Here is an 8,664-nt window from a genome sequence, read left to right as displayed (position 1 = left end):
CCTACTTGAGTGTGGTTGGTAGGGTAATAATATAGGTGTAATAATTTATAGTTTTAATTTGAACATTTTACCTAAAATGTCATATGGTGTGTTTGAATGGGATATTATATTACAGAACTACATGCTTTTGACTTTGTAATGAAAAAGGGGCATTATTTGTGCTGGACCCTGTATGATTAAAGTTTAATATCATTTTCATTGCATTTTAGAATTCATTTATTTCTGTATTCCAGTTTTACTTATGTTTACTGATAACAGTATTTAGTAATTTCTGACAGGATGTTGTTAGGATCAAAGGTGGTGCTATACGTTTCAAAATTAAGTGACAGGGCTGGGAGTTACAGTTAGAATCATGGCTCTGCCACTGTCTTGGAAAAAATAAAACTTTTTGACCCTCACTTTTTACTTAGGAAAATGGAAATGTAGGCTCAGATGCTCCTTTGCCCCCAAAACAAGGATTTAAAAATTGCTATTTGTCCAGCACACCCATAGTACAAGTAAAAGGTCTAAGTACCAAAACTTAGAAGCAAAGCACAAGAACACAAAATCACAACAAAGCTGGTTGTTTCATCTCCTGGCTTTAGTAACTGGCCACAGGCCATCTAGGTGAGAAAGTTAGTCTCACTCTGCATGTTTAGTTTTTAAAGTATTATTACCATAACCTAGTTAAATGTCAGCTAACATGTTCCTTTCCATAGCATTCTGTGTTTTAAAGGTTTCTGAAGTATAACATAACCAGAATGTATGATTCCATATAGATTTCCAAGTCAGAAAATGTTTTATCATTCCAACTCACTTTAATATCACTATTAATACACAAATGGTAAAAGCATACTGTTTTTGCAAAAAGTTTCTCTGTAAAATCCAAAGTCATACCAATGTCAATCTCTAGTTTGGCACTGCTTATGTAAAATGTTTTACCATTTAGGGGAAGCTGGACAGAGTACAAAGGGTGCCCTGTATTATTTTTCCAGTTTACTCTAGTACTGTAATTATTTCAAAGTAAATTAAAACAAAAATGCTACTCATAAAAATTAGAGTATAAACATTGCAGCTTAAAATTTAAAACAAAAATCTGAATGGTTTTAGGAGAGCCTGCGAGTTACCTGTTAGATATAATGCCTCAGTCGGGCGGGAGGGCACAAGGCCCAATAAAAAAAGCTTACTTAGGTATAAAGCCAATTACTAACTCTGGCAATGATTAACATTATATGGTCTTGCTGCTTTTGCTCTCTCCAACTCCTAGACCAAAAAGGCTGAGTTAGCTTCAGTGTTAGGAAAAATGTGAGAGGGAGAAAGGCTCCCCGATTTTATGAAAACCCAGCGAGAACACTCTACATATAATTTATTTCAGTCACTCTGCACTTGAAGCTCACTCACACCAACTGCACAGTGCCGGGCAAACAGTCTGCCAGGGCTTGGGGCTGGGACCGGATCCAGGCCTCACTGGGTTTCATTTCGGGCCCTCCCCATCAGAGACTCGGCCTGGCTCAGGGCCAGCTTGTCCTTCTTTTCCTTCTGCAAGACCTGCTCCTCCCATAGCGCCTGATCCACCTGATCGTCAGTGAGCACGACAGGCTGATACTTCTCATCAAAGAGCCTCTCATTGGCTTCCGAATGCAGCTGATGAGCCCCGACAACGCGCAAATGTGCAGGCAGGTGGAGGAACTCATCGTCGTTGATGTCGCAGTCGCGCATCCGAGCCCCCAGTACCCACCAACGACCCACGAAGCCCACGTCCAAGATCCGGTCTGGGAACTCCGCCCAACGAGGCTGCAAATAGTGGCAGCGGGCCTGGTAAAGGCTGGCCTGGGGGTCGTAGGGAGCCTCATACACCAGTGAGCAGAGTCCCAGATTCACGTGGCGGAGTCGTCCGCGGCCCCGCAGCCAAAGTAGCTGCTGCACGTACGCTTCCGAGTCGCGGTTTCGCGTGGCGGGCGCCAGCAGCAGCAGAGTCCCCGACGCATCGAGCAGAGCCTCCTCGAAGGCCTGCTCGCTAGGCGCAAGTGCGCAGCAGGTCGCCGCGCCGCCCAGCAATCCCAAGTACACTGCGGCACGGCCGGGCCGGGCCCGTGCCGCCGCCGCCGCGTCCCCGCAAGCCTCCGCGTAGTCCCGGAGCAGTGCGCGAGCCCAGGCACCTACGGGAAAAGAAGCGAGATGAGAGGGGTCCGGCCGCTGCAGCCACTCACTCTGCCCCCTGTCTCTGCCGCGGCCACCCATCCTGCCGCTACTTACCCAACCTCGCCCACACACTTGGCTTCGCGGTTGCCGAGTCCCCTGCATCCCCGCGGCTTTGCGACCAAAGTCTTTTTAGAGCGGCTGCCGCCATTCCCTTCCGGCTAGACGTCCGTTTTCCGAAGAGAAACGACAGGTATGCGAAGTAAAAGGCCCGGGAGTCTCATCTGCGCAAGCGTCAATGTTGCCGGCAGTGGTTTCCTATCGGGAGAAGATAGAAAACGGACCGGCGCCGGATGTTGCTGTCTGAAACAAGTCGGATTGAGTGGCTGGTAGGAGGTTGCGCAGGCGCAGAAACCCCTGGCCGCGCCGGCTGAGACGGATTCAGGTGAGTAGGGCGGGTTGCACCTGTGGGGCGGGGAAGCACAGTTAACCCCCAGGTGGGTGTCGTTAAGAGCCAAGCTGGGCTGGGGGCTGAGGAACAGACTCCGGCCGGGGCGCCGAGTGGGATTGGGTGCGGGCCTGATTGGCCTCTGTCTTCAGAGCGGGATGCGGTGACGCCCCTAAATGACCATGGCAGCGGGCGACGAGCTGGCCTTTCATGGTGAGTGCCCCGACCTACCCCTCTGCTTGTCAGAACCTTATATCTAAGTCCCGACTCATATCTAACCCGAGCCACAGGCATCTGTGAATCCTAACTCTAAGCGTGAAACCCAGCCTAAGCTCGAACTCCGCTCCAGCCCCGAACTCAGACCTCAAACCTGACACCGTTCCAGAACCAGCCCTCAGGTGCTGTCACTTGTTAGGAGTGAAGGAACACTTCCTTCTCCGCTCCCCAAAATTGAGGAAGCCAGGCCCTGAGGTGGGGAGAGCACTGAGGTGGCCACAAGTACAGTCTTGGTCCCCAGATGGGCCATACCAAATTGTCTTGACTCCCCCCAACCAAACATGCTTGTATCCCATATTTATTTCCAATAGAGTTTGAAGAAGCCACTAATCTGCTGGCAGAGACCCCAGATGTGGCTACCACCAGAAGTGATCAGCAGACCCCAAAGGGGCATGTAGCTGTGGCTGTGGGCTCAGATGGAAGCTATGGTGCAGAGGACGAGGTGGAAGAGAGTGACAAGACCATGGTGAGTCACATAAGTCCCTGTGCCATACCTCCATCCAGACCTCGGTTGACCCAGGCTGGAAGGGCAGGCACTGAAAGCCCACACTGTGCAGCTTCTACAGGAGGAGAAGCAGCAGCCAGGATTCTGGACCTTCGGCTACTATCAGAGCTTCTTTGATGTGGACACTGCACAGGTCAGGTTTGGGAAGCTGGTGGGATGGGGCTTGGAGTCATGCTTGGGGTTCAGCTACTCTGTTCTGAGCACTTTCCGTGCACCAGGCCCTGGCAGGTTGCTGGAGATACACATGGGAACACAGGAGATTCCACCCAGGCTAGCGGAAGTAACTGTGGTGTGCTATAAGGGTTATGACATAATGAGTGGGGCTTTGGGGAACCCAGGAGACATGATATGGTGGGTTAGAGAAGGGCCACCTGGAGGTGGTATGGAGTTTACTGAGACTTAAAGAAGGAAAACTTAGCCAGGCAGAGTGGGAGGAAGCATAAGTGTGTTCCAGACACAGGAAACGTCATATACAGGAGACCAAAGATGAGAGAAGGCGGGAACTATCACAGAAGCTACCTGTCACTCTGGCTGGCTGGAGTGTGAGAGGTGGGGGAGAGACAAGCAGAAGCCAGACAAAGTATGTTAAGGAGCTTGGGTTTTGCGCTGAGGGTGCTGGGGAGTCAGGAAGGGTATAGAGCAGGAGATGCTTGAATGGAATGAGCAGATGTGCAACATGAAGATGGATTGGAGGCCCCAGGCAGGATAGGAGATGATAGTAAACCAGGGCTACAGAGTAGAGGCCCTATTGGAGAGAGATGTGGGAAGGAGAATGCCCAGGACTTGCTGACTCTGCTTGCTGGGATTGGGAGAAGCAGCAGGGGCAGTAGTCCAGGGCAGCCTAACAAAGAGGAAGATGGCAGGCCTCAACGTCCTTCAGAATGGTGGGACACTGATATATTGAGTGGGGGCTGGCCAGGGGAAGGGGCTCCAGGCCATGGGAACAGCCCATCAAATGTCCAGAGGGAAGTGCTTATTCAAGCAGGGTGGAGAGAGGAAATGGAGGGCAGCAGAGAAGAAGCCTCTAAGGTCAGGAGAGGAGCTTGGCCTCTTCCCTCTGGGGGTGGTGAGGAGCCCCAGCAGGTTTCCATCCTGGGCCTGGCATTGCCCCCAGGTCCTGGACCGGATTAAAGGGTCGCTGCTGCCCCGGCCTGGCCACAGTTTTGTACGGCACCATCTTCGGAATCGCCCAGACCTGTATGGTGAGTGATATGCTTTCAGCTCATTCTTCATTCAGCAAATGTGGAAAGCAGAGTCCCTCATGGAGGGTGTGAAACACACACTTCAAGGAGGCAGAGGCATAAAGGGTTGCAGCGGGTGAAGAGAATTGGTTGTTTAGAGCACAGGTGGCAAACACAAGGCCCGAGAGCCAAATTCAGCCCTTCACCTTATTTTATCCGGCCAGGCACCTTGTTTCTACCTAGCAGCAGCGCCAAGCTCCTTGCCCCTAGTTAAGGAATAGTTACATTTATGCAGTCCTAAAATTACATTCAGCCCTTTGAGGGCAACCATGAGGCTGATGTGGCCCCCAGTGACAATGAGTTTGACACCCCTGGTTTAGAGGATGAGAGTTGCTACTTTGCATGGGTTTGTCAGGGAAGGTCCCTCTGAGGAGGATGAGGGAGTTAGCCTTGTTGGTGTCAGGGTTGGGGGCGGGGAGAGTTAGGGGAAGAACATTCCAGAAGGGCTATAAGCCCTGTGGAAGAAACATACCTGAACTGCAAGGCAGCATTGTCCCTGGAGCAGAATAAACTGGTACACCACCACCTAGGTGACAAATCACACAGACCTCCTAATGTTTGGTGAGAAGGGAACTTAGTTAAGTACTCTTAAGTGTCCTCTGGCCACTGTCAGGCACGAGGGCAGAAGCAAGGAGACCAGGGAAGAGGTGACTGCTGTGGGGGTGGGGGTGGTGCCAGGGAGAGAGGAGTGATTGGATTTCAGCCTACGTCTTGAAGGGGTAGAGCTCACAAGATTTGCTGACCCACTGGATAATGGGATGGGAAGAGAGGAGCACAGGAGGGCGCCAAGGTTTTTTCCTGGACCAAGAGAAGCATGGAGTTGCTGTTTATCAATGAGAAAATCTGGGCAGGTTTGAGGGAAAAGAGTGAGTGTGGTGGGGTGGAAAAGAAGGTACACATGTGGAAACATTGACTGTCAGGTCCAAGTTTCAGGACAGAGGCCTGGGCATGAGATATTTGGGAGCTATTGGCCTAGAGGTGACATAAAACCCTGAGGTTGGACAAGATCATGCAAGGGGTGAACACAGAGAGGGGCCAAGGACTGGGCCCAGCTGGCTCCACATTGTCAGTCAGGGAGTCAAAGAGGTTAAGAAGTTGTCAGTGACACGAGACAGAAGCCAAGAATGTGGAGTGTTTCTGGGGGGTGTGGGGGAATCAGCTACATCAAAGGCTGTCAAATGGCCAAGAAAGATGAGGACTGAGCCAGCATTGGATTCAACCACCAAGTTGTCAGTGGGTGTAAGTTGGGTCGATGGAGTGGTGGGCGTGGGAGTAGCCCAGAGCTTGAAAGGCTAGGACAAAACAGGACAAGTTATGTGTTCTGGAAGCTCTGTGCCTGGAACCCTGACTACACCCTATCCACAGGCCCCTTCTGGATCTGCGCCACACTGGCCTTTGTTCTGGCCATCACCGGCAACCTGACGGTGGTGCTGGCCCACAGGAGGGATGCCTCCATTCACTACAGCCCCCAGTTCCACAAGGGTGAGCAAAGCAAGCAAGGCCCGGCGCCTAGTGGGGCTGAGGGGTGCCACAAGGCCCTAGGGGTGACTGCCCACCTTGCCTCCCAGTGACTGTGGCCGGCATCACCATCTACTGCTACGCCTGGCTGGTACCTCTGGCACTGTGGGCCTTCCTGCAGTGGCGCAAGGGTGTCCGGGAGCGCATGGGGCCTTACACCTTTCTGGAGACCGTGTGTGTCTACGGCTACTCCCTCTTTATCTTCATCCCCACTGTGGTGAGTATGGCCCCAGGAGGTGGGGCCTTCGTATGCCGTGGAGAAACCCGGTAGCCATCTGCTCGTGTTGCCCCCAGGTCCTGTGGCTGATCCCTGTCCCGTGGCTGCAGTGGCTCTTCGGGGTGCTGGCTCTGGCCCTGTCAGCTGCTGGCCTGGTGTTCACCCTTTGGCCCATTGTCCGAGAGGACACCAGGTTGGTGGCCTCTGTGCTGCTATCTGTTGTCGTGCTACTCCATGCCCTCCTGGCCCTGGGCTGTAAGGTACGGGTCTGGGGTGGTCACAGCGGGGCCTCTGGGTCGGTCAGCTTTCTGGTCATGATGCTAACCCTGGGGATCTGCGTTCAGTTTTACTTTTTCCAGCCACTGCCCCTGGAGCACGTGACACCTCCAGCCCAGGCCACAGCTCTGCCCTCGGATGTACCCCAGACACCCACCCCGCAAAGACACATGACAGCCTAAGACCCGAGCCTGCAGGTGAGGAATCGTTTCCAGCTGTGGCTGTGGCGCTTCCAGCCTCTTCCCCATAGGGTGAGAAGTCACAGAGCCACTGGTGGGAGTTTCTCTTTCAGGTCCAACATGAGGGGACACCTCTGCCTGCCCTGCCCCCAGATGATGACTGAAAGGTCCCTTGACATCTTGAGATCACTCTGCTACTTTCCAGACTTTTCTTACAAAGCAAACACTTTTATTTTCTATGCAAAGGTGATTCAGAGAATTTATATAAAGGCGGGAGAAAGGTGGCTGAGCAAGGCGCTTCCAGTGCAGCTGTTGCCCTGTGGGCTACCCCCCAGGCCTTTCTTCTTCCCCAAGGGTCGGGCAGTAGAGCAGAGGGTCACTCCAGCCTCAGCTGTGCCCACCCTTCCCGGAGCATCCAGTTGGCAGGGCCTTGGGCCTAGCTTCGGCTCCACCACATCCGAGTGGGGGGCGGGGGGGGGGGGTTGGTATTAGAAATGGGGGGAGCAGAACTAGAAGAAAATTGCCTGTGCTGAAACACTTTTCCTTGTTTATTTTTTCCTTTTTTTTTTTTGAGGGAAAGTTCCCTGCAGGGCCCTTTCCCAGGCTGGGAAGAGACCAAAATGCCATCATCATAGTAGGGACTGGAGCATCTACAAATACTGAGGGAAATACACAGGCCTAATGGTAGCTACAAGGAAAAAGGATGCCTTCCATGACAGTTCCTTGAGGTTTCTGTGTCTGCCCCCATTGGCTGACAAGTGACCCTCCTCCTACCGGCCCACCAGCCTCCTCTTCTAGCTCTTGGGGGGGGGGGGGGGGGTGGAACCCAGAGGGACTCAGGGACAGGACAGCAGCAAGAGGCAGGGGCCAGAGGGAGGGCCTTCCCAACAGCTGGGGTAGGTTGTACATTCAAGTGTGAGGTGAACCCATTTGCGGGAGGGGCCATGGGGTTGCCCAGGCCTGACCCCGCCCTGTCCTGACGACCTGGCAGGGCCACCCCTCATCACTGAGCCTCTGAGTTGGGAAAAAGGGCTGCTGGCTCGGCCCGGCCGGCCTGGTGTCTCAGAGGGTCTGTGGATTGACACTGGTTCTTTTTGTAAAAAAATAAAATTAAAAAAAGCAGCATGTCACGCCCATTGTGACCAAGGCCTGGTAGCTAAAGGGGAGGCCCCCATCTAGTGAGGACTGCCTTCCCACTGGAGACAGACAGGGAGCAGGTGCCAGGAACTGGGCAGGACCATAGTTGCTCCTTGCCACCTGCCCCACAGGGCCTGCGGCTGTCAGGCCTGGACATGCCTGTTTCATTAGATGTTAAGCCCAGGTCAGGGTGGAGAGGGCAGAAGGGGGTACCAGGGCTCCCATGACATGATCTTGTGTAAAATATGGCAGCGACACACGCTCAGGGCCAAGATGTGGGTGGGGGTGGCGGCAGCAATGTCGTGTAAAAAGTATCCAAGTCCCCGTAGCAAAGAGGGCTAGGGCTGTGACCGGTGTTTGGGCTTCTCCAGTACAGGGATGAAAGCCGCCCAGGCAGAGGGGTGGGTGGGCAGGGTCTTCATTTGGTTTCCTGGTGCTGTCAGTCTGTTCCCCACTGGAGGGGCCTAGCTCCCGTAGTGCATGGTGTTGGTTGGGATGGACATGGGTGAAGCCATCGAGATGGCCGGGCCGCCCATGGTGAACTGGCTGTTGACTGCGTAGTGGGCACTGGATCCGCTGCCACTGCTGCCTTGGGTGCCGGAGGACCCTGTGGAGTGGGGCATGGGCACTGAGGGCCAGCTCTGCCCCCTTGCCCACCCAGCCCCACAGCAGAGTCAGAGGGAAAGAGAGAGCAGGCGAGAGGGCCAGTGGGTGGCCCAGCAGTCAGCGTGCTCACACCCCTGGGACCC

At 53.6% G+C, this 8,664-nt stretch overlaps 3 protein-coding genes across 8 annotated transcripts in view; 1 reads left to right on the top strand and 2 right to left on the bottom strand.

Annotated features, from left to right (window-relative positions):
• Positions 1-215: 215 nt before the first annotated feature.
• TIMM29 (translocase of inner mitochondrial membrane 29) lies at positions 216-2,419 on the bottom strand. Its single transcript, XM_028520542.2, has 2 exons — positions 2,236-2,419; positions 216-2,138 (listed from the first exon to the last, which is right to left on the bottom strand). The coding sequence occupies exons 1-2, from the start codon at positions 2,327-2,329 to the stop codon at positions 1,444-1,446; spliced, it is 789 nt and encodes a 262-aa protein (XP_028376343.1). The 5' UTR covers positions 2,330-2,419; the 3' UTR covers positions 216-1,443.
• A 57-nt stretch (positions 2,420-2,476) lies between these two features.
• On the top strand, positions 2,477-7,900 carry YIPF2 (Yip1 domain family member 2). 5 transcript variants are annotated; one of them, XR_004904678.1, is made up of 10 exons: positions 2,477-2,563; positions 2,719-2,779; positions 3,154-3,308; positions 3,400-3,480; positions 4,462-4,549; positions 5,954-6,070; positions 6,157-6,323; positions 6,401-6,516; positions 6,668-6,796; positions 6,892-7,900. XR_004904678.1 is itself a non-coding variant. In XM_028519107.2 (10 exons), exons 2-9 carry the CDS (start codon positions 2,743-2,745, stop codon positions 6,779-6,781), a joined length of 942 nt encoding a protein of 313 aa, XP_028374908.1. In that variant the 5' UTR covers positions 2,477-2,563; positions 2,719-2,742; the 3' UTR covers positions 6,782-6,796; positions 6,892-7,900. The 5 variants fall into 5 exon arrangements, 3 of the variants coding, with proteins under 3 accessions (XP_028374908.1, XP_035888237.1, XP_035888236.1); XR_004904679.1 differs by having other exon boundaries at positions 6,877-7,900; XM_028519107.2 differs by having other exon boundaries at positions 6,401-6,583.
• The window catches only part of CARM1 (coactivator associated arginine methyltransferase 1), a 43,054-nt gene continuing 41,739 nt past the window's right edge, over positions 7,350-8,664 (bottom strand). For both annotated transcript variants that reach the window (XM_028519106.2, XM_036032342.1), the window contains one exon: positions 7,350-8,522. In XM_028519106.2, coding sequence (XP_028374907.1) covers positions 8,380-8,522 — 143 coding nt within the window. In that variant the 3' untranslated portion in view covers positions 7,350-8,379. The remainder of the gene's footprint in view (positions 8,523-8,664) is intronic.

This window comes from Phyllostomus discolor, chromosome 8 (assembly GCF_004126475.2).
Source record: "Phyllostomus discolor isolate MPI-MPIP mPhyDis1 chromosome 8, mPhyDis1.pri.v3, whole genome shotgun sequence".
Classification (NCBI taxonomy): Eukaryota; Metazoa; Chordata; class Mammalia; order Chiroptera; family Phyllostomidae; genus Phyllostomus; species Phyllostomus discolor.
This window is presented reverse-complemented; position numbering and strand designations above follow the sequence as displayed.

Coding starts and splice junctions, on each gene's coding strand:
- YIPF2 (XM_028519107.2), top strand. CDS start 2,743: ATGACCATGGCAGCGGGCGACGAGCTGGCCTTTCATG. Junction 3,309..3,399: donor AAGAGAGTGACAAGACCATG/GTGAGTCACATA, acceptor CACACTGTGCAG/CTTCTACAGGAGGAGAAGCA. Junction 3,481..4,461: donor TTGATGTGGACACTGCACAG/GTCAGGTTTGGG, acceptor CATTGCCCCCAG/GTCCTGGACCGGATTAAAGG.
- TIMM29 (XM_028520542.2), bottom strand. CDS start 2,329: ATGGCGGCAGCCGCTCTAAAAAGACTTTGGTCGCAAAGCCGCGGGGAT. Junction 2,139..2,235: donor AAGTGTGTGGGCGAGGTTGG/GTAAGTAGCGGC, acceptor CTTTTCCCGTAG/GTGCCTGGGCTCGCGCACTG.